Source organism: Mesocricetus auratus, unplaced genomic scaffold (genome assembly GCF_017639785.1).
Source record: "Mesocricetus auratus isolate SY011 unplaced genomic scaffold, BCM_Maur_2.0 Super-Scaffold_100028, whole genome shotgun sequence".
In the NCBI taxonomy this organism is placed as follows: Eukaryota; Metazoa; Chordata; class Mammalia; order Rodentia; family Cricetidae; genus Mesocricetus; species Mesocricetus auratus.
The window spans coordinates 21,105,124-21,129,179 of record NW_024429209.1 but is presented as its reverse complement, the minus strand read 5'-3'; the positions used below and the strand labels follow the sequence as shown (position 1 = coordinate 21,129,179).

At 51.8% G+C, this 24,056-nt stretch overlaps 1 protein-coding gene across 1 annotated transcript; it reads right to left on the bottom strand.

The window, feature by feature from the left end:
- On the bottom strand, nt 1-24,056 carry Edn3 (endothelin 3). Its single transcript, XM_005074500.4, has 5 exons — nt 23,740-24,056; nt 22,924-23,236; nt 4,973-5,149; nt 4,064-4,129; nt 1-1,572 (listed from the first exon to the last, which is right to left on the bottom strand). The coding sequence occupies exons 1-5, from the start codon at nt 23,789-23,791 to the stop codon at nt 1,536-1,538; spliced, it is 645 nt and encodes a 214-aa protein (XP_005074557.1). The 5' UTR covers nt 23,792-24,056; the 3' UTR covers nt 1-1,535.

Below are 24,056 nucleotides of genomic sequence, written 5' to 3'. Positions count from 1 at the left end.
AAACTTTTAGATTTTTTATTATGCATTTGACATGTCTTCTGAGTGTTCTCACAGTGAGAGGATTTGTCTTTGTGATACAGTCTGGCCACTGTACCACACACTCTAGCTCGAAGGAATATGATGAGTTCAAATCCTGAACACAATTTAAAATCTGTCTGTCTGTCTGTCTGTCTATAGTGCCTTCTCTGTTAATAGATCCCATAAAGGAGTTGAGTAGAAAACAGTTCCCCAATAAATAATTTCTTCTCGAAACTGTACACCCACCCCAACAAGCTATCACTCTTACCCCCCCATAGACAGGCACGTTCACACCTGTAATAACTTAGGAGGCACTCCTATGAAGTTCAACATCTGGTTAAGACCCGACTTCACACACCAGCTAAAGTGTCTCCACATGGTGCCCTTGGCACATACCCAAAGACAGGTTCTCATTGCTGTGGGGCCTGCTGGGGAGGTGGGCAGACTGTCCCCAGCTGGGCCCACATAGCAGAGTTTACATGGGAACCCACAGTCCACCCTCCAACAGACACACACACACACACACACACACACACACACACACACACTTACTGTGAACATAGCAGACAGAGTTCAGCTAAAAGATTTTGAACCATCAGGAGTTACAATTCCCAGTTGTTGACAATTATATAAACAGGAATTTACATAATGTACAAAGAGTTTGTGTTTTCGGCTTATTTTGAAGCCACTCCCTAAAGAAACACATTTATTCGTGAAAGCAGATATTCAGCCTAATAGCCTTTGGCTGGACTCTCGGCAGGCATGGGAACTCTGACAGAGAGGCCGTCCTCGGAACCCACAGCTCTTTTCTGAGTGTCCCGGAGTTCGAAACCACCAAGAATGGGTTTCCTCCTTTCTGTCTCACAGACGCCAAGGTCTCTTGTCTCCCTTTCCTCCTGTGTTTGAGACTTCTTCTGCTGAGAACCAGGCACAACTGGACATTTATTAAGTCCGGTGAGCTGAAGATTCACAGACTACAGCGCAGCTAGGACCCAGGGCTCAGACAGACAGATGCCTTGCAGCCTCAAACTCCCACAGGCCTGGCAGGCTGCAGAGGCAAGGCTGCTCCCACCACAGGTGTCCTGCAACTTGTAGGCGATGGATGCAGCTTTACTTCTGTGACGACCCAGCCTGGTATCCACTTACTCTCCAAGAGGAGTCATGTCAAAAGCCAGTGAGTAGCTTTCTGACTTAACATACTTCCCAAACGGCTTCCTTGTGAAACTGGAGCCACAGGCATCTGGCCCCCGGGGCACATCTGGGATCATTTTCCCCATTAGGGGAGCTGGGGTCCTTTGGGCTTGGACATTCTTGGGGTGGGGAGTACTGGTACGCGGAGGTTCTCTGGAAGGGTTTTTCTTTCTCTCTCCCCCCTCCCAGGCCAATTCTCCCCTTGTCCCTAAAGAGGAAATTTGAACTGTGTAAGTACAATAGCTCTTTCCTGAAAGGCAGTTGGCAGGCAGGGAGAGCGAGGGTGATATCTGCTGCAGGAAGCAAGAAGCATTGGTAACAGTCTGCTACGGCCGGCGGGCTTTGTCTGTCCTTGACTTCAACCTATTTCAAGGAAAGAGGACAAAAGAGAAAAGGAGGGTGTCATGACAGGGGGCCAGCCCTTTCGACTTGAAGAGACGATTTCTGGCCACACCTCTAGCTGTCTCCTGCCTGGAAGTTCCCCCTTACCAGTGCTGAGTGATTTCAGATGCGGGGAGAGTCGAAAGGTGTGAAAAGAATAATTGCAGCAGGCGTGGCCACTGGGAGGTCTTCAGTTGGTTCACTCTTTGGTGAGACCCTGGTTATTACCAACTCATATCTTACAGGGAAGCAGGGAGGGACAATGGCTGAATTAAGAGACTTTCCCCTGGCAGGAACTGTCTTCGAAGAACTTCACATGAAGTAGAAGGCTCTGGAATGCTGTCTTGATAGGCTCCAGTGGGACACCTGCCACCAAATTCAATCTTGTTTTGATTGGGTGTGTGGATGGGGTGAGGGGGCAGTGGGTGTGTCTGTGTGTGTATGTGTGTGTGTGTGTATGTGTGTCTGTGTGTGTGTGTCTGTGTGTGTATGTGTGTGTATGTGTGTCTCTGTGTGTGTATGTCTCTGAGTGTATGTGTGTCTCTGTGTGTGTCTGTGTGTGTGGATGTGTGTCTGTGTGTGTGTATGTCTGTGTGTCTCTCTGTGTGTGTATGTGTGTGTCTGTGTGTGTGTCTCTGTGTGTGTATGTCTCTGTGTGTATGTGTGTCTGTGTGTGTGTGTCTGTGTGTGTGTGTCTGTGCTTGTGTATGTCTGTGTGTATGTGTGTCTCTGTGTGTGTGTGTGTGTGTGTGTGTGTGTGTGTGTGTGTGTGTGTGTGTGTATCTGTGTGTGTGTGTGCCTGAGGAGGTCAGAGGGTAACTTCAGCTGTCATTCCTCAGGATTGGTCACTTTATCTTTTTCTTTCCTTCTTTTTTTTTTTTTGAAGCAGGGTCTCTTAGGGGGACCTGGGACTGTTTGTTTAGGCAGGGTTCGCTGTCCAGAGAGCCCCAGGAAGCTGCTTTTCTGTCACCCCAGCCTTCACCCTCAGGCTTGCACAGTAAGCACTTTACTGGGTTCCCCTCCAGTCGCCCTTGTCTGAAACACCTCTCCCTCCCACATCCTGCATCCATGCAGCTCATGCCTCAACTCTCTGCGCCAAGGTCACCCGGCTGGTGAGATGGCTCCTGTCCACGCAATCACAAACCACAGCACTTTCTATCCCGTTTTCCTTGGCTTGCCTCGGATTATCTTGTACATAGCTGTCTTCTGTCTGCTTCCACCACTAAACAAACTAGAGAAGACCCATTGCCTCATTCTCTGCACATCCAGAATAGTGAGGACCCAGCAGGTAGCAGGTGCATAACAGATCCTGGCTGAATGATTGCATGAGCAGATTAATAAATGATGCAATGGATGGATGGCTTTAATCACAGCATGCTCTCACCAACAGAGGCTTGGCTAGGGGTAGAAAAAAGGGTGATAAAGAGGGGGAGAGGGGGGTAGGGATAAAGGAAGAGAGAGAGAGAAAGAGAGAGAGGAAGAAAGAAAAAGAGAGAGGAAGGGAGGGAGGGAGAAAGGAAGAGAGAGAGAGAGAGAGAGAGAGAGAGAAAGGAAGAGAGAGAGAGAAAGGAAGAGAGAGAGAGAGAAAGGAAGAGAGAGAGAAGGCTGAGTGGGGACCAGCTGGGGTCTGGCACAGACACTCTGAGGACCTCCTGGTCCCTCCACCTCTCTGTTTCTTTCCATTTTCTCTAGACCGCTGGAAGCCGTCTCACGGATTTGGGAAACCCCTGTACGTAGGCCTTGGTTTAATCTTCCCTTGATCATTCCCTGCAGGAACTAAAGTCATCTCCAGGCTACCATTATGGACATAAATTACCATCCCATTGCAGATATGCAACCGAGCCATTATTAATAATGATTTCTGATTGACAGAATGTCCAGTAGTAAGCCCAGCTTGGTTGCCAGAAGTCCTCAGTATTGCTCATACCAAAAATTAACTAAAAAAAAGAACCCCCCAAAACACATGCATACACATACACACAGACACACACACATACACACACAAAACAAACAAAAAAAGAACAGTTATTAAAACAATAACAAAAGGAGCTGGAAGCTGTGGGGGGGGAGGTCCACTACCCATGTGCACCCGCGCATGTCTACTGAAGAGAGATGACTGAACAGGGATCACTTGGTTACAGAAGTAGAGGCCAAAGTGGGATTGACCAGCTCAGCCCAGAGAGCTGTGAGAATATAGCAGGTAACTGGCTTTGCTTTTCCAGTGAGAGCCGAGCTGGATGTCATCACCCTGGAGCTAAGGGGGACACAGTGTGTGTAGCTCCAAAACACAGAGGGTTTACTCAAGACCAGAGAGGTGACCGTAGCCATATGCATCAAGAACCGACAGACCAAAAGACTCCAGTGTCTATTGGTGGGGACCCTTGTGAGCTCTGGAGTCCCACTGGCTACTTATTGAGGCCAGACGCTACCTCTCCTCCTACCCTGAGCCCCTATGAATGTACCCCATCTTCACCTCTGACGCGGGCTTCTGGTCTCCCCCTTCTCTTCTGCAGCTGGTCTTCCTGCTCTCCGGGAATCACTGTGGGGACACAGCAGTTTTCAGGAATTAGCGTTTCCATGTGGCTGGTTTCGGGGGGTGACCTCCTCTCCCTGCCAACAAGACTAAGTCCCAAGCACCAGCTGTAGGACTGAAGGTCCAGTGAGTATATGTGTGAGTACCACGCCCCTCAGTTCCTCCCTGGATTCGTCAAACCCCAGTTGGGAGGACAGAGGTGCAGCAAGCACCAGGTTTCCCTGACGTCAGCGTCTGCTAGGCTCTGGGTTCACCCAACTCAGATAGATAGATCACTAAGCTCATAAAGGGGACACAAGTTCCATCCACAACACCACACAGCCCTTCCTCTGGGCTCTGCCTGCCGGGCTTTGATGAGTCTCTGCCCAACGTGAAGGGAAAGGGAGCCAAGAGCTCTCTCAGCCATCTAGGGGACAGTGGTCCAGGTGGCCGCCTTGGGACAAGGACGGCGTCTTCCCACTCAAAATGGATCTGTGTGCTTCTCTGTGCAGCTGAGAAGACCATGCGGTTTCAGACTGGGAGAGGAGACCCAGGGGCCACAAAGAAACCAAGAGGGTAACCCAGGTCAAGTGGTCCTTTGTGAGAGATGGCGAGAATGTAAACCCCTGATCGCTGTCGGCAAAGAAAACACTCATGGAGATGGGTGCAGCCTTCACTCTTTAACTGCTTCCAACTCCGGTTTGTCTACAGAGCTACAGGCTGTACCGTGGCCTCTGCTATTCTGAAAGGCGAGGGCGGTTGAGGACCTGGCCAAGCCGCTCTTTACCCACCACTGTGAAGCCCCGGGTTTAGCTTTGCCCGTCAGTAACTGGCACCTAGACTTGAGCGGGACAGGAAGGTGTGCCGTACCTGTTGACGTCTGTGGTGTGTGCACAGAAGCGCTCACAGGCCTTGTCGTCTGTCCCCATACAAGCGCAGCGCAGGCGAGTCTGTGGAGAAGGCTGGGAGTTTTCCGGAAATGGTCCCGAGGACCTTTTTCCCCGAAGGCTTCCTCTGTAGTTGGACAGTCCATAGGGCACAGTCTGTCTGCAGAGCATGGAGAAAGGTTGGGGGAGCCTGCTCAGCTACTCCAGGGCAAAGCACTCCAGGACAGCAATGCTAGCTGGGAACTGTCCCCAATGAGCCTGGTATGCAAATGGTCTGCAGAGACATACGAGGGGTGACTGCCCAAGCAGCCACACAGAGCTGACACAGAGCCTATACACTCAGGAGTGCCTCAGCACACTGAGGTGCCTGAGGCCAAGCTGCAAGCCTCTTTGGGCACACTGTTGGGTTTTTTTTCTCTCTTCACATTAAACCATGCAGGCTCCTGCACAGCACGTCCTAAGACCTCCAGCCCATCCCCAGCCCATTTCAGTTAAAATTCTTGCAAGCATGCGGAGCTGAGTTAAACTCATACACAAAGAGAGGGGGTGTGCTGACATGTGCTTATCCCAATGCCATGGAGTTAGGACAGGAGGATCCTTGGGACTTGGTGACCCGTTGACATTGGCCTCCTCATGCATATGTGCACACGCGCACACGCACGCACACACAAACCACTGGACTTTCCTGCCAGAGGCCTGTCCTTCACACGCGCACACGCACACACACACACAAACCACTGGACTTTCCTGCCAGAGGCCTGTCCTCCATTTACCCAATGCTCCGGACAAAGAAATCTAACTTGACCCATGTGCTGGTCCTTGCCTGGGGCCTGGCTTGGGGCCTGCAAGGCCTTCTATACCTGGGGACATCCTTAGCAACTTTAGTGCTAACTGAAATACAGGGCAGGCCTCAGAGCTGGCACTAGGGACAGTGGGAGATGCAATTACAGTCATTAGAGACCCACCCTAACCCCAGGGTACAGCTCCCTCAAAGACACAAACACCAGCGGGTATCCTCGATGCTCTCCAGGAGCCGTCACCACCACCTCAGTGGGGCGGCTGAGAATGGGATTCCCCACGGGATGATCGTATTGTGCAGCAAAAACTGTCTGAAGTGATGGACCACTTCTGGTTATGGTGGGGATTGGGAGGCGTGTCATCTAGGGCCATAAATGTTTAAATCTGGTTTTAAGAGCGAGCACAGCCCAACCATGGATCATTCTCCAGAGAGGAAAGACTTCTAGAGTTGAGTGAGAAGTTAAAACCACATGCTTAATTCATTAATGTAACTGAACATGATCTGGGAGACAAATTACTATGACCTTGAAGAAACTTATGGGGCCAAGAGCCCTTTTCCAGTAAGTCTGGGCTGTCTTGTTCATTCCTGCTTCTCTGAGTCCCACAGAGTATCACCAATTATCCACCTCAAAGGGTGGCCTCGAATCCTCCCTATGTTTTCAAAATAAAATCAAATTGAATTTCTTCTCCTTAGAAGCACAAGGCTATGAAGCGTTTTTGGGGGCGTTGAGAGTCAGGCAGGGTGGCCTGTGGGAACCAGATGCTCGCACATCAACCGCCTTTCATGCTGGCTTGGAGTCCTAAGAGTATCTCACCTACCCCACGCCCCCTCTTGCTTTTGCCCCAACTCCTTCCTACCAAGTACCCTAAGAGGCAGCAGAGCGAGGTTCCCTGCCAACCCTGATAGGCCTGTCTGTTGAGCAAGGTGGAGCGGGGAGAAGGAAGGTCCTGTTGGGACCTGAATCTCTTCTCAGGACCAGGAGGTGGGGCGAGGGGAGAAGGATAATGCGACCATTATTGTGGGTCCAGATTTGGCTGAAGGTATATTTTCCCAGTACCAGGGTTACAGTCAGTCTCCATCATTTAATGTTGGCATTAAAGCTAGTCCTCTGTTTCTTGGTGGGAATTACACACGATGAACAGCAATGCTTCCGTGTCTCCATCAACACCAAGACCAGCGCGTTTGAAATAGCCGTCAGCTGGTTATGCATCGGAAGGTGTAGAGCCACTCAGCTGAAGCAAAACGCTCTCTCTATCTAATGGGTTTTAGAAGTAAGGAGATAAGACGACTGGGTGTATGTTAATAGAGATATGTTAGCACTTCCCCAGCAGTCTCAAGAAACACCATGTGCAACCCCCCCAAGAGCTTCAAAGGGTGTTTACAGAGCTGAGCCCCCTTCCCAGGGGATGCAGAGCTCTTAGGAGCTGGCCAGAGCTCCTTGGCATGTCCTGCTCCAGTGAGCATGTATAGGGTTTGGAACAAGAGCTCAACATGGAGGCCCACCGACCCCAGGTCTAATATTAAAAGGTTATCGCTGCTTTGATTAATGCTTCCAAAAGAGTCCTGTCCCTCAACCTGGAAAAAATGACACTCATAATGCCCTCAGAACAGCAGGCTTGCATTAGGGATCCGGGTATTCCTTGGAGTTCTCAGATGAAATATGGCAACCAAAAACGACACTGGCAACTTCTCTTCCATCCTGCTTCATCCCACAAGCCTCGTCCATTTCCGGGCTATAGCTGAAGATCTCTGTACTCACATCCTGCAAGGACCTATCCTGCATGTTGAGAGATGCATGCCTTAAGTGTCAGATACTAGAAAATATCTGCACACAGAGGCCCTAGAAGGACCACAGGTGTGGAGACATTCGGGTAGGAGGACCCCAGGACTCAGAACACCAGGAACACTGTCCAGAAAAGGTGCCTTTTAGCTTCAGGGTCTCCTTGCAATGGGTGGACGATGCATGGCCAAAGGAGGACCAGCGGTGGGCCTGTAAATCAGATCCAGGTCCGGATGCTTCCTGCCCTGGTCTGACTCCTGCGGCACACCGGCTTCTCAAGAGCAGGCAGCAGAGCCGGCCGTGGGGGTTCACACCTGTACCCCAAGCACTCAGGAAGTAGGGATGGGAGGACTGACGGTCAAGGCTAACCTTGATTACACAACAAGTTTGAGGCCAGCTTGGGCTATAAGACGGTCTGAAAATCAGACTCAACAAAGCAGAGCAGAGAGCTGATCTTTCACTGCCTCTGAACCATCAAAGCAGAGTAGGACCAGGAGCAGGGGATCACTTCCAGTTAGACTCTAGCCTCAACTACAAGATCTTGTCTTGAGAACAACAAAACATGAAGGAAGGAAGGAAGGAAGGAAGGAAGGAAGGAAGGAAGGAAGGAAGGAAGGAAGGAAGGACAAAAACCCCATTGATTGACGCTTTGGTTTCTAATTATGCAGTAGCCCCAGCTTGACAAGACCAGATTCTTTGCAGCTTATGGGCTCAGTCACTGTAAAGAAACTTCATGGGCTCTTAAGTATTCTCCATATAGCTAAAACTATTGTAAGTGTGAATTGTAAATGCACCCGTGCCTACAAGAATTCACAAGCTACTGGGAGATGAAAACTGATGAGAGAGAGAGAGAGAGAGAGAGAGAGAGAGAGAGAGAGAGAGAGAGAGAGAGAGAGAGAGAGAGAGAGAGATGGTATAAAGTGCAGAGATTACCTGGCGATTCCATCGTCAAGTCATAAAGCGCTTACATGACCGGCACTCCACCCTCCCAGTATACAAAAAGATTGTCAGGCATTTGCTGGGATGAGATGCTCCATTGGAAAATACACAGCAAAGAGTTAGCAATGGATGGAAATTAGATCCTTTGGTTACTTAATTGGTTTGAGAAGCTGGGTTTCATCAGTAGAAAGATTCCACTCATCAGGCCTGCTGTGTTTGTGATGTGTGACTAAGCAATAAGGGAACCAGAAAACCACATCAATGCCATTCCCTGCCCTCCCTCATTTCTGGCAGGTAGGTCACGCACCACCGCCCACCTCGTAAGAGTCATTTGTGTTACTGCCCTTTGTCACCATCCCCTGGCGACATGAATGAGCAACATGAAATACTTAATAGCAGAACCATGAGAATGGAATTAAATTGGCTGAGAACCTTGGACCAGTATACTCAACCCAACTGCGGCAGCCTACAGTTGAGCAGTGAGGCTTGATAATACCATTCCTCGTAGAGACAGGCAGTCCTTCCATCTGTTGGTGTCATTTAATACCACAGAGGCCCGCACAAGAGAAGCAAATGAAGAGATGGGTAAAGAAAACACTCTCCATCATACCTACATATGAAGTGTCTAGTGCTCTGCGTGTTTGCGTAATAAATTATCTCCCAACTTATGCACTGAGAACACTCATTATTTAACCAGCGACGAAGGTGCCAGAATCTTATTTATCACAGTGTCTTTATTTTTAAAGTTTCCCCCAAATGTCATATATAAATGTTATTAAATATTAGACTTCCAAATCGCCTGCATTCAGTTTTCCTCTGCAGCCCCACACCGAGCACCCTTCATTTATCTTTCCATGAGAAGTTTTCAAACAAGGAAAATGACTTCAGGAACAAAACAAAACAAAAAAGGAATGCTTTCTGATTCTGGGGTTCCCCCCCCCTTAGAGAAATGAGTGAGTTCCGCCCTCCTAACGGTGGAGTTGGCAGCTGTGCGTGGCGTTTAAAGGGTGGGCATAGATACGACAAGGGAGCAGCTGGGAACCAGCAGATGGGTGTCACCTGCTGAGTCTGAAACCATCAGGAAAGTGGATCAAACTGAAAGGAGAAAAAATCGCTTCTCATCCCCCCCCCCCCAATGGCATTTAGCAATACTTGCTGGAGAAGGGTCTGGGCAAACGCAGTAAAGCAGATAGGAGGCCCTGGAGCGCGAAACACAGGTCCACACTCAGGTTAGCATGCCGGCTCCCACCGTCCAACAGTATGCTGCCCACCTTCTCTTGCGTAACTAAGGTTGCCTGGGCAGCATCCCCACATTTCACCACGGCGGTGCTAGCCTTGAGCCGGCTGCAAGAAAGCACCCCCACGCACACACTCAACCCCAGGCCGCAGGGACTTGCAACAGCTCTGGGCCTGACACGTTTTGTTCGGTTGTTGCAGCTATCACTAGAGTGAGCATCTTAGTTTGCCTCTCCTGGGCTAGTGGCTTCTCCCACGATGTGAGGGACAGAGGGAAACACTGACAAAATCAGCACCTATAATCCGCTAAATGCAAATGCAGTTGTTGCTTTAAGTTTAAAGAAAGGAAGGAAGGAAGGAAGGAAGGAAGGAAGGAAGGAAGGAAGGAAGGAAGGAAGAAAAGAGTTCCGGTTGAACGTCTCCCCCAATTCCAGGGAATGTTCATTCTACTCTCGGAACCCGTGTCAAGTGCAACACGTGCCCCCTCCTGCTCGCCATGCTTCCCCTTCCGAAGCCGGCAGACAAAGACGATGGGGTAACCCAGCATGCAGTTCACAGGGCTTTGGGAGCAAGCTGGCAAAGAGAGGAGATGCAAATGGTCCCCACCCGCTGGTTAAGTGGTCAGTGGGCAGCAGTATCACTCAACACAGCCTCCCACCTCCCAGGCTCCAGACAGACCCCTCCGAGACCCTCCCATGCTGTCTAGCCATGGGTCAGGTTCAGATTCCACCAAGGCCTTCCTTGGGTGGGACCACTTGGCCGTCATCTTAAGCCCTCAGGCGGGGAAGATGGAATCTGCCGTGTTGCTCTCTAGCTTTGAGACGTTAGCCAGCTAGGACTGTGTTCTCTCCCGTGTGACAAGATGCAAAGGCGCCAGGACGCGGCTCCCTTCCTGTCGGCAAGCATCTATTAGATGCCTGATGTGTACAAAGTGCATGGGATGGGGCAAACAATCTTGGAGACAGGAGCGCCACGCCCAACGATGGAAAGTAGAGGTCTCCCCATCCAGAGCCTGAGGCCCATCCCAGGGGTTCTTGTGTTCCTTTGGTGATGGGGAAGTCCTGTGTATATGTCAATAAAGCACTGTTGGCCAATAGGGAAACAAGATAGGTGGGACTAGGAGTCGAGGAGCACTCTGGGTAGGAGAAACACAGGGAGTCACGATGTAGCCGCCATAGGGATAAGAAGTCCGGACCCATTCTCCGGTAAGAGAAATACTTAGATTAACAATTATGGGGTAAATACTTAAGTCAGAGCTAGCCAGTAAGAAACAAGCAAGGCCAATAGCTTCATAATTAATCCAGCGTCTTGTGCGTTATTTGGGGACTGTAACGCCCAGAGTCCAGGCGACTGGTGGGGAAAAACCAAAGCGGCTGGCAAGGAAAAGGCTTCACTCAACACTTTTGGGACTCGTCCTTCCAGCTACCTGCCTCAGTTTCCCCTGCCCTTCCTAGGGTAAGCCACCCAGTCTCCCTCTCCCAAAATTCCTAACGACAGAGCACAAAGTCCAAAGGCACCGTGGGGCTGCCCTGTGCCAGGCGGCTGTCTCCTGACTTGGCCCCCAGTTGCCCCCTGTGGGTCCCCTACACTGCAGCATCTTTGTTCTCTGCGCTGTTCATCCCTTTTGATGCCCTGTCTCCTTCCGAGAAGTCCCTTCCATACATCATGTCTACACAGGGTTATCTCCTGCTTTTTACCACAAACTCCCGCTGAGCCTGAACCCTACACTAAGGGGGTGGCAACAACCACAATCTCTGGTATGGAAAGGAAGACCTCCGTGTCTCCACGCAGAGATGTTTCCTCACTGCACCGATCCAATAAAAATTTAGTACGAAGCCAGCAAACCGAGCCGGGTGGAGCCCTTTCCTTCCGTCTGTGCCCAGGGTGGGATGGCATCTCATGTACCATCCTTGAGCAGGTGGAAGCAAACACCCTACCGGCCTCCACCCCTCTGCTCAGAGCCCAGCTCTAGACAACTGGCCGAGTCAGCCAAGAGCCTTGACTCTTACTCACCCTCTCCCTCCCTCAGCTGCTACGCACTTAGTAAAGTCTGTTACGGGTCAAGCCTTAAGCCAGTCAGCTCGCAGCAGGGTGGCCTTCCAACCTCCAAGAATGAAATGTCACAGAAAGCCTACGTTTCCCCATGACCTCAGTCCCCAAGCAGAAAACACACATGGACAGCTGCTGGCCGCGCAGGACCTCCCAACACGGGAGCAGAGAACTGGCCACCTATAGCTTCCTTTGCTTCTGCTGCAGGAAACCCTCACAGATCCACGTCGGGAAAAGCCCATGGCAGAGCCCTCACAGCCCCCCCCCCCGAAAGAGTTAAAGGCTGTAGAGAATTCAGACCAGTGTGACACCCAGGTCCCATGACGGTTGGCTTCTAAGACATTTCCAAGATGATGGTTTTCGATACTGATCCCCAACCCCATCATCATCAGTCCAAAGACTGAGGGGCGTAGCTCCTTCTGAAGGCATGCTACCCTTGGGGGCGAGCCTTGACACAATCTCCTGAGTCGGAACGGCGGTGCTTTGTCCAGCCGAGTCGCCGCCGCCCGTGTCTGCCTCCTCAACACAATCACAGTAACAAGTCTGCTACTCGAAGAGGGCGATGCCTCCTCTCCGTCTCCTAAACGTGCAGCGTTCCTGACTGGCTGAGTGGGATTCCACTGCTTTGGTCCTCCACCACCCCCCATAGTTTGAACACCTAGGGCCTCGCGCAACCAGACAAGCGCTCCACCACCGGCCTCCTCTCCTGCTAAAGCTTTGCTTTTCCTTTCTTCCGTTCTCACTAAGTTGCCTACCCCGGCCTTCAACTCACTCTGTGGCCTCTAGCTCCCGATCCTCCCAGCTCGGCTCTCCCAAGGAGCTGAGGTTACTGTCATGCAACGCCAAGCTGTGACCATTAATCTTACATTGTCAACTTTGTTGGGTTGCAAAACCCTAGGGGATCAGAGGTCAGAAGGGCTCTGACCTAATCAGAGGATTAAGCCCTGACTGGAGTCGTAGCGTGATGTCATCACTGAGGGTTGATATGGATTTATTAGAAGTATGTAACTGGGAGGGGGGAGGATAATCCCAACACTCAGGAGGCAGAGGCAGGTAGATCTCCTAGTTCAAGGCCAGCCTGGTCTACAGAGTGAGTTCCAGGACAGTCAGGGCTATACATAGAAGCCCTGTCTCAAAAAACACCCACAAAACCAAAAAAACCAAAAAAACAAAAAACAAACAAACAAAAAAAAAACAAAGAGGGGAGGAAGAGGAACAGGAGGAGGAGGAAGGTCCCTTCCTATGAACAAAACACATCCCTCCTCCTCCCAGTGGTGACTGTTCTCGCTGTGATCGAATAGCTGGCAGGAGCCACTAGGAAGGACACGCTTGTTGGGCTCACGGTTCGGGAACGCGCCTGTCATGGCAGGGACGGTTCCACGGCAAGAGCAGGAGGCATCTAGCACATCCCAGCTGCAGGCGGGAACCAGACAGGGGTGACTGCTGGTGCCCGGCTCTCTCCCTTCTCAGCCCAGGACCCCAGCCCGTGCAGTGGAGCTGCTACAGCTAGGAAGCATCCACCTCAGTGAACCCAGTCTGCAAACTCCCCCAGACACGCTAGAACTTTCCCAACTGGCCTAGCTGGTCTAGACCGTCATCAAGTTGATGCTATGAACCACCCCCCCCCACTTAAGTTGTTTTAGATGGTTGCTTTGGTGAAAGTAAGGCAAACCATTAGTGACAAGGGGTGTGGTCTACCTCAGTCACCACTGTGCCCACACACACACCATACACGTGACTGCACGGAGGAACAAGGCATAAAGCACCTGGAGGTGGCCCTCAGCAGGGAGGCCCCCAGGCTCCAGCTCATCTGATGACTCTCTGGGATCTTGGGAGAGTTTCTGCCCCCCACCCTGGAGGACCTGAGAAGAAGCAAGCTGTTTGGCTACTTAGAAAGGCCCACGCATCTCCACCTGGATCTTTTCAGGGATGCTTGCCGCCACACGAGTATCGTCAGCGGCCCCATCTCCAGAGAAAGCCCTAGAACGTGACTCCAACGATAGCACAACTTAGCATCATCTGCCGGGCTCCACCAGTCTGAGAGGTTTCCCAGGATCTCACCAGCCATATTTAGAAAGGTTGTGCCTAACTGGGCCTTAGGAAAACAAACAAGCAAAACCCAAAGCCGCAGGAACCATCAGCTCCCAGCTCACTGGGACACAGAAGCAGCTTTCTGTTCTTCACGGGGCGGGGGGGTGTAGTCAGAGGGACAGAGGTGATAGAAAAAAAATGCTCTGGCATGTTTATGAGGAAAGCCAAGGGTTAAAGGCTCTGTTCTCCCTGGAAAGTTAAGAGGAATAAAGTCGAAAATAAGACCTCTAAAGTACACTGGAGGAGCTGGCTCCCCCTCCACTGCACGGCCAGAGGCATCAAAGGAACTAGAATTTCTCCAGCCCTGCCACCCCTATGACCCCAGCTAACTCCAAGTCAGATGTAGGCATGAGACCCGGCCTCATTACAACTTTATGCAAAGCTGCAGACAGATGGGACTCAAAATAGCTGCCAGACGTGGAGCCAGGAGACAGAACGGAGCAGTTTTGGAAAGAGGGGGTCCCTGCAGAGGGGCGTTTCAAAATGCTGGTACCATCATGTCTCCCTTTAAATTACCTGCCGTATGTGAATGGAGCCCACATGGCTACCTTTCGGGAGAAGCCACATCAGGAGAAAAGATGACCAGGCTTGCTCAGTGGCATCACACTGAGGACAAGGCCTTGTCTGTGGCCTGTCCTGATGCCATCTTCTTGCAGTGCCAATAAAGCCAACATTTCCCTCAAACTAAAAATGCCTGGGTGCCCGCTAGAGAGACAGGCTTTATCCTGCAATGGGAAGTCAGGGAGGGGGCTGGGGTGAGGTGGGGCCGGCAGGCTCAAGGTCAGCATCAGACCTGTTGATGTTTTGCAGGTGTAGACTTTGATTTTATGAAAGGACTTTGCCTTCCCATGCTGAGGTTTTGGTTCCTCTGAGTGTCCGTGTCAAGAAGCACCTTGGCTCCCCAGCCCCCGGTTCTGTCATACAAGAAACACGCAGATCTGCATTCTCAACTAGTTGCTTCTAACTTTCAGCAAAGCAATCCCCCCCCCCCCCCGCCCCATCCACCATAGGCCATTTGTCCCTATTTGTCCCTCTGGCCACCCCTGTCCCTGGCTGGAAGCAAATCTGTTTCTGCTTTTTAACTTACTGGGTCAGGATACACAGCTGTAAAAGTGCACTAGTCACTGCTTTCTAGAACCTTCTGCTAAGTCTGCCTCGGAAGGCCGTAAAAGAAGGTCAGGCAGAGCGCGGCCAAGTCCTGCAAGAGCTCTTGACTCTGAGACTCTGAGCCAGGACTGGCAGATGCAGCAGGACAGGCCTGTCCTGCCAGTCTACGCTCAGGAGATCTGCAGGTCCCTGGGAATTTAACCTCCCAAACTGTGCCTAGACGAGCAGCCCATTGCCACGGCAACCGTCATCCGCCACATCCAGCCATTCTGCAGGTCGCTTTTCCCTTTGAGCACAGTTGATGCCAAGCCCAAGGAGGGGTGTAAGTGTTAGCCCCCACGTAGACATGTGGGGTATGCACACGTGCGCGTGTGAGTTTTTGCATGCTTCAGTACTGTTGTACTAACAGAGGACATTTTCTCATGTGAAATAGACCTGAGTAGTGGCCACACAGACTCTTCTGCAGTGTGCAATGGACCCTTTAACAGCTCCCTAGCAGCCGTGCAGAGATGCCAAGGGTGCAGCTCAGGACCGGGGGTTGGGGGGGTGGGGGGAGTGGAATGCTGAAGTCAGGCGGGTTCCAGCCATGGCCTCGGACCCTGCTTGAAGAGAGTACTGTTTACCTCCCAGCTTCCTTTGTTTTAAATTCTTGTAGGGATAAAACACACCAGAGATGTCAGGGACGAGAAAAGGCCCTCAGATTTAAGGCCAAGTTCCTAGCTGCAACGCCGGCCTTTTCATCTAGCAGAAATCCAGATGCTCCCTCGGGGTCACGTAGGGCCGCAACCTCTTACCAATCTTTCTCGCTTCGAATCAAGCTGCCCGTGAGTTTCAGGAGCGGTTCAGTGGCATTTCAGCCTGGCCCGACTTCGCTCCCAGGCATCTCTCATCCTCCCGTGTCTCTGGGGCTTTGAGCCAGTGGGAACACAAGGGAAAGGTCACCCTGAGGGGCGACCTTTGTGACCTACTCTGAAATTGAATCCTGAGGTTCCCGAGTAAAGCACATTTCTGTCAAACGATCTAAGAGCTGAGTTACTCAAACCCAAACTGGCATGCGAGGTGTGAGCCTCCCAAGGAGGGAGCGAGATGGACACAAGAGAAAACTGTGAGCAGTCAGAACCTTGACCTTGGCGTCACTGCATCTGGCGAGCATCATACTCTACACAGCCTTCCTGAAAGCACACCGTGGAATTATTTCTCAGCGGCCCGCGCGCACGATCTCCTCCGCGTCACTTCCGGTGACTCCCCCTCTTTCCTACCCACTTCCTGGTCTGGGTCTGGAGTGAGATGGAGAATGAAGTCCTCAACCTTGGGGCTTGTCAGCTACAAATCCCTTGCTTGAGAGTCCACCAGACAATCCGGGAAAGAAGATGGGCCGTACCTTTCTTTCAACTCCCCCTGGGATTTAACAGCGGGACTCCAAACAGAGCCTTCACCGTGCCCTGAAACGGCAAGATGCCATCTACCATGCACTGGGTGCCATCTACCGTGCGCGGGGTCCTTAGGGAGCACCTAGCCCCAGTCCCCAAGCCTTCTGAATATTTACCAAGAACAAAGAGAAGCAACAGGAAATAAAAAGAAGAGGGCGGAACAAAAATCCCTTCCCACCTGCAACAACCTTTGGCCGCAGGTGCCTTTATATCGAGCTGCTTATCAGCCACCGGGACAGCCAGACACGCCTTCTGCCAAGGTCTGGAAACCTTTATGCTAACTGGACACCAGTAGACTGTGATCAACACCTCCAGAAACGCTGCTGGCGGGAGATGGAAAGAGAGTAGGCACTTACTGCTGGGTGCCCCTAGCTAAGAGGGAGATCAAGGTCACATGGTCCGAGAAGTCGCCTTCCCTAACACTTGAGAAGGGATTCTGTAGCCATTGATGCCCTCCTGGCAAGGGATGGGAACTAGCGAGACAGCCACTCTGTGGAGAGGGGCCTCTGTAGCAATGGAAGCTGTCCCGGATTGTGATGCCGACATTCTCAAGACCTTGTATGCGACCAGCTCAAAGCACTGCGCCTCGGGTCCCCAGATATCTGTGTCAGTCATCTTCGCACAGTCTTCACTGCCCTACTGGCACACAGGAGACTGGGGCCCACGGAGGGACGGACATCTTCAAAGTGGAGTATCCAACAGGTTGACAGAGCTCTTTAATGACAGGCGCGTCTGCTTCCCTTACTTGCAGAAATGCACTCGAGGGAGCCTGGGGTCCCTTTCTCTCTAAATGTCATGAGTCTTGTCACCCAAAGTGTGTGAGAATCTGGGCAACAAGGAGGGAGGGATGTAAGCAAATCTAGTCTCTTCTACGCATAACCTAGTGATAGCACCAGGTTGGGGGGGGGGGTCAGGGCAAGGACTTAAAGAGTGAAAGAATGTGAAGCAACAGTGAGAGAAAAAGGAAATCCCACTCAGAGGTTGGAGCCAGTGGGCTATGACTCCCGGGGACCACACCTGTCGGCCCCAGCATCTCCAGGTTTAGCCTCCCATTTGGCAGGCATGCAAAGTACCGTCTCTTGACCAGCCCACTCAGGGGTCTTGAAGGCTAACGGGAGTCATGTTCTTTTTATCAAGTCGACACTCTGCTTCCAGAATAAAATGTAGGAGATATGACCGACCAACCATCTGTGCCTTTGCTTGTGTATTTCTTCACATCTATAAAAATAATCCTGCAAAGGGGCAGACGTGTTATCCCAAAGAGTCATGTACCGCAAAGAACAGGAGCAGCCAGAGATGAGAGCCTCGTCTCAGAGCCCAACCCACCTCCGCGGAGATATGGCATCCATAGAAGTGTTTCTTGGGATGGAGGCACGGCCCAGTCAATGAAGACACACACACACGAAAGTCCTGAGTTCAGATCCCCTGCACCCACATAAAAAGATGGGCACGGCGGTGTCTGTAATCTCAGCATTGAGAAGATGGAGGCAGGGGACCCCTGGAACGCGCTGGGTAGACAATCTAACTTAATCAGTGAGCCCCAGGCCCCTGTCTCAAAAACTAATGTGGAGAATGACTGAGGACAACACATGATGTTGACCTCTGACCTCCACCTCCAGGGGTAATGTAGCCATACGCATATGGACACACACACACACACACACAGAAGCACAGAAGTTTGACCTGTGCTGGGAAAGGTGAACAGAGGGAGACTGGAAGGGCAGACCCAGAAGCCACACGACTGAGCTGAGCGTCCCTACAACTCCAGGCGACTCAGCCCCCAGCAAAGTATGGAGACACACACTTAAACACACCACAAAGAAAGTTGTGCAACTCTCACAAAATGATGTGAGACCAATCCACAGTGCCATTGCTATCAGGACCTGTCAGTCCTCCATTACATGTTCCCAACACCAGGATGGCCACAAAGACTTCTGTCTGGAATAAATGCATCCCCAGAACGGATCCCACCAGGGCTGGCTCACAGAACAGAGGGACTTTTATTGGGGATCCCCAAATCCCATGATGGGTGCACAGCTGGCTCTGCTCTGCAGGAAACTGTGGCCCTGACCCACGGGTTCCATTGGAACCTTTTAAGAGTTGGTCAGTCTCTGCTCGAACCCTGCTAAAATGCCTTTGAACACATGGTGAAAGTGGGGCTTCTGCTTTTCTGTGGCTGAGGATATTAAAATGCGAGTTCAAATGTTGTGTTAATTATTATTATCAGTCTACTCTTTTCTTCTTTTGGGAAAGAATGAACACAAAACAAATGTCATTCCTGCAGGATTAAGTCAGCGTGGCATGCTTTGGCAAAGGCTGGGCAGAAGGCTGTATGTCCTTAGGAGATGTCAGCTGGGGGAACTCAAGGAGACCCCCCTTGGTCACTGCCCTACAGCTGGACCAGGATGTGTACCCTACAGAGGGGAATCAGAGAGCCCATGGCACCTCCTACCATACAGAGAAGCATGGCCAGAACTCAGGGGCAGAGCTCTGGGCTGGAGTCTGCCCTGCGAGCAAGCGAACGAGCCGGGGGGGATCAGAGTTACTGGTCTTTCCACCACACTAGTCACGATTCCCAATGTCTTGCCCTGCTCTTCCCATAAATAAATTCCTGCTTGTCACCATGTGGCTCGCATTTTTGTTTGGGAAACATGGCAGCCATCGCAGCACCACGGTGCCTCTCTCAGATGTATCCTCGGGGAATAACAGATGGCAGGTCCCCTGGTGCAGGGTTGGGGAAGCACACACTGGGCTCTTTGCTGGGCATCCTGACTGCTCCGTTGCTATTTGCAGAACTGGTTTTCAGTCAGCTACCCACTTCAGAAGGAACCCACATCCGTGAGGCATGTTAGAGCCAATGTCCCAAGAGGGTTAATTCTGTTTCAGTGCCCAGCTGTTGAGGGAACCACCGTTCTAGAAGCCGCTGTGAGGGTCTTTTTTAGATGCCATTGCTACTTTTATAGTACCCTCTGGGCAAAGCAGATTGTCTTCCACAGCCTAGATAGGCTTCATCCAGCCCGTTGACAGCCTTAAGAGTCAAGCGTGAGGTTCCCTGACAAAGACAGAATTTTTGATTCTGGGCTCCCTTTGATCTCAAGTCTGTGTCATTCTCTCTCACCGGAACTTTCAGCCATTGGAAGCCTTCAGCTGTGATCACACAACGGTTATCTCTCTGTCTCCACCCTATTGCGTCTGTCTCACTGGTGAAACCCAAGTGGTCCAGTCTCAACCTGCCTTGAAGGTAGTATGTGTGTATTTTCAGTACATATGGCGTGCAGGGAAGCCCCAAGCGTGCAAGAGCACACACATGACATCCCATGCATTTCTATCTTAGGCTTTTTTTTTAATTCTCCAGGGCGAGATGGGATGGGTTTTCCACGGTTTGGATTTCGTTTCTGGTCTTTGTTGGCAATACCGGAATTGCTTGTAGCTTGTGGGGACACGAAGTTCCTCACCTGGCCAAGGCACATACTAGGGAGGATGCTACTGTACGATCTGTTAGCTATGATCTCAGATGCCAAAAAGTGCAACTGATAAAGTGCTTCTTCTTCGGGGCTGTGGGTTTTGTTGGAGAAGACAAGCCAAGTTACAGGTAAGGCACTTGGAAAACATGCACCGCCACAGCACAGTGAAATGCAGGGGCTCTGAAGAGGCTCGCACACCCTGGGCAAAGAGACCTCCTGGGAGGGAGGAAGCCCTTCGTACTAGAGCTGCATTGAGTCAAGGTGAAGTAACAAGGCTGGGTTCAGGGTTTAACCAAGTCAGTCAACACTGATGGAGCATCTATAGTATGCCGAGTGCTGCCAGAATAGGCTGGCTGGGCTCGGGGTATGAGAATCACGAGAGAACCTCAAAGAACCTCAGGTCCTCTTGAGAGCATAAAGGTCCCTTGAGCCTAAACTAGCCGTTAATGCCCCATGACATCATGGCATGGGGCTTGATGGTAACTTCCGACATTGCTCCTGCAGAATGTGGGGTGTAGACCCAAGCCTGCTCTCAACACGATCTTCATAAGGTCCTCAGTAGTGTCCTTCAAAGTCAAAGGCAGAGAGGGTGGGCTTGATCTCCGTGCAACTGCATGGGCTGAAGAGGAACGCTGCGTAAAAGCAGAAACACCCAAAGTCCAAGTCCTTAGTCTAGGAGCAAGGACCAAGGGCCCTCCTCCAACATGAGCAGCCAGCCACAGGGACCAACAGCAACCATACCCCAGCTGGGGCATTTGAGAAGAGGACAGAGACAATGTGAGAGTGTGAGAGGGAGGGACCACTGGAGAGGGGGGCTGAGACTGGGCAGTGGGGACTAGGCCACAGACCTCCTATGCCACTTGGTACCTTTCCAGGGCTCTTCCATTCCCTCGGAGGCCCACTGAGCTCTTTTTCTCTAATTGTAATCTTGTTCCAAGTGTTTTAAAGATAGCGAATGGATCTACTTAATGGAAGAAGGAAGGAGCAGAGAAAGGGAATGAAGAGAGTGTTGCACACACGCACACACACACACACACACACACACACAAAGAGAATAAGACTGTTCGGGAAACAGCTCCCCTGTTCATATATTTATCTTGTCTGGATTCAAAGTGTTCAAGTCTGGAAACTGTCACTTTTCTTTCCCAAGAAGTTGAATAGGTCACCAGGACACTGAATTCACCCCTTCCTCCCCACTAGTTAGAGTAAAACGAGGTGGGGAGAGAAAGGAAGAGATCAACCAGACACTCAGAGGAACCCCTCCCTCCAGGTGGCTGTCCTAGCAAAAGCAGATCCACAGCTTCCCTTCCAACCACCCAGAACAGCTCAGAACTCCCGCACAGGATCTCAGATATCTCTGGGTGTTCATGGAGCATCTGGGACTTGTCCCAGGGACTCACTTCCTGCCCAAGTGGTGCTCAGGGGTCTGGAGGACAGGCAGAGACGTAAGGTGCTTTCCAATTCCTGACTCCACCCTGTCTGTCCCTTACAATTCAGTCCCTTCTTTGGCCTCTGGGATTCTAGCCAAGACCAGGACCCAGGGCTGCTATTGACTGACCGGTGTCCCCGTTTCTGTGGTGCTCATTTGGTGTGATCACGATGGCAGATGGTTAGGAGTCCAGGAGGACAATGGCCAGGGTGCTGGTGGCCCTAAGAAAGGGGGCTGAGGCTCTCCGAGAGCAGAAACCAATCCACGACTGCCCAGTAGACATCCTTGTTACCCTCCTCTCTCCCCGCTGTAGACTGACAGTTTGTCCAAGGGCCTCAAACACAGCAGGAAAGTAAAGGACACCATTGGGAGCATCTACAGAACTAGTGAGACCAGGGCAGCTCTTGGTTCAGTAAGGGACAACAAAATGCAGGACAGCAGCCATGATTAAACAAACTCAGGCTCCACCTGCATCCAGGACCCATGCAGGAGTCCAGGTGGGTCATCAGTGAAACCAACTCTGTCTGTCACTCAAAGTGGGAAGGTTTCAGACCTACCTGGATGTGGTTACAGATCTTGTCACCAGGTTCAAAAGATATTGGACCCCACAGGGGACCCCCTCTCCTGTGCACTTAATCATTGGGATATCTAGGTGGGTGAGTGACGCCACTACACAGACATCCCCGGGAGTAATGAGACTCAGGAGGAAGGAAACCACAAAGGAGGATAATTAGTTGCCTTTCCAGACTGAGGGTTTGTGCTCGGCCATCTCCAAGCTCCCAGTGAGGTTCAAGTAGACGCCCCTGGGGATGCGGAGAACACCCACGCCACTGACTTGCAGCGCCATCCAGACCAAGTCTAAGATTCAAGCAACCCAAGAGACAAACCCTGGAGATAGTGGCCGGAGCGAGGTCAAACCACCATCTACCTGCTTACAAGGTGTGTCTTAGTGCAGAATGACCCCAGAGGTTGAGCGGGAGTCAATTGGAAGATAAGACAGCCAACCCCTCCCAGAGGCCCCAGGGAAAGATGCTCTTCACCAAAGGTTGGTCCTAGACTGCATCAGAACCCTACTACTAGGCCCTTGTAAAAGATTTTGAGGCTGGACAGAGGGGCCTCTGTGGCCATGGTTGTGGACTCTAGGGTCAGAGCTGGGGAACAGCAGTGTGTGAGGCTCATGTGGCATCCAAGATGGGCTGGGAAGGATGAAACCATTTCACAGGGTGGATGCCATCTGGGTCTGCCGAGCCTACCCTCCTGCTCTCCCTTGTACCCCAAGTTGCTCTCAGAAGATTCCAAAGAGGAGTAGGAGCAAGGCACGGCCCACTTGGCCCAGGGAAGGATCCCAGGCTCTTCTCAGGCATCTAAAGCCCCTGCCCACCTCAAACCCAGGACTGAATTTCTCCAGGGCTAGGTCCCTCAGGTCCTAGTGAAGGTAGGTCACCCCTGGCCTTCAACAGGACTCTCGGTGCCTGGAGACACCGCGAGATCTGAACTCTGCAACATGGCATATTCAGGGGGTCTGACTGCGGTAGGCTGGGGTTCATGCGAAGAACCTGACACCTCAAGCCTGGCACAGAGCCACACTCCCTACCCCCAGGCCAACTCACTCGGGAGTGTTGATCCAGATGATGTCCAGGTGGCAGTAGTAGACACACTCCTTGTCCTTGTAAGTGAAACACGTGCAGCGCCGAGGGCGGTGGTGTGCAGGGACCCCTTGACCCTTCTGCTCCCCAGACCTGCCTGGTCCCTGTTTCTGCCCAGGACTTCCAGGATTTGCAGGCTGTGCAGCTGCTGGGGTCACAGTCCTCTCACCAGGGATAGCCAGAGTCTCTTCACTGTCCCCCTCTGATCCAGCTTCAGGGGGGGCCTGGGACACACTGGTTCTGCCAGGGCCCCCAGGCTGGGGGCAAGGCACAAATCCTACAGAAGGCAGATTGAAAGTACTGAAACAGAGTTCTTGGCACCCACTACCCCAGCCCCCAAACCCGGAATGAGAATCAACCAAACTTCTGCGATGTCTTGGGGGGGGGGGTGGCTGGTTGCATTTCCCCTGCAGTCTCCAAACTAAACCAAATGCCTAGAAAAGTTTACAAAGCGCTGTGCAAACTCAGTTAAAAAAAAAAACTTGCGAGCTATTTTCAGTCCTTGTGAAGTCTGAAAGTTATTTGCTCTTCACTGGTGAAAACTCGATTTTTGTGTAATCTCTGAAAAGTGCCCAAAGAACAGCCTGAGTCTCCCAGGCTGAAACCCCCAGACTCAGTGGAAGTAATCATTGTGTCTTCAGGCCCCTCTGCCCGCCCCTCGGAGACTTCAGGGTGCAGAGCCAGGCTCATTTAGCTTTCCCGCAGCACAGACCCGCGCCTGGGTTCCTTTTGTGTGCACTCCCGCGTGGAGAGGCGCGCCGCCCCGCCCCTCCCGCTTACCTGCAGCGGAGGTCACTGTGAGCCCGAGAAGGAGCCACAGCCCTGGCTCCATGAACCCTGGTCAGGCGCGGGAGCACCGGGCCTGGAGGGTGGCCGCTTGTAATCTCGAAGGGGCACTGGGACCGGGTACAGCTTTCGAGTCCTGCGGCTGCCTGAACTTCGCGTCCCGGCTAAGAGTTAGTTGGCTGCACCGGTCACGAACTTTCAGAGCGCTCTGCCCATCCGTGCACAGGGCTGGCCGGCTGTGGCTCAGGCTTTTCTGGCTCCTGCACCACCCCCTTTCGCCTCCCCGCCCCTCCGAGGGGCTGGAGCTGCCG

Excerpts from the sequence above, each read along its gene's own strand:
- Edn3 (XM_005074500.4), bottom strand. The coding sequence starts at position 23,791 with ATGGAGCCAGGGCTGTGGCTCCTTCTCGGGCTCACAGTGACCTCCGCT. Across the intron at positions 23,237-23,739 it reads CACAGTGACCTCCGCTGCAG|GATTTGTGCCTTGCCCCCAG; the intron begins GTAAGCGGGAGG and ends TGCCTTCTGTAG. Across the intron at positions 5,150-22,923 it reads ATCTGGATCAACACTCCCGA|ACAGACTGTGCCCTATGGAC; the intron begins GTGAGTTGGCCT and ends CATGCTCTGCAG.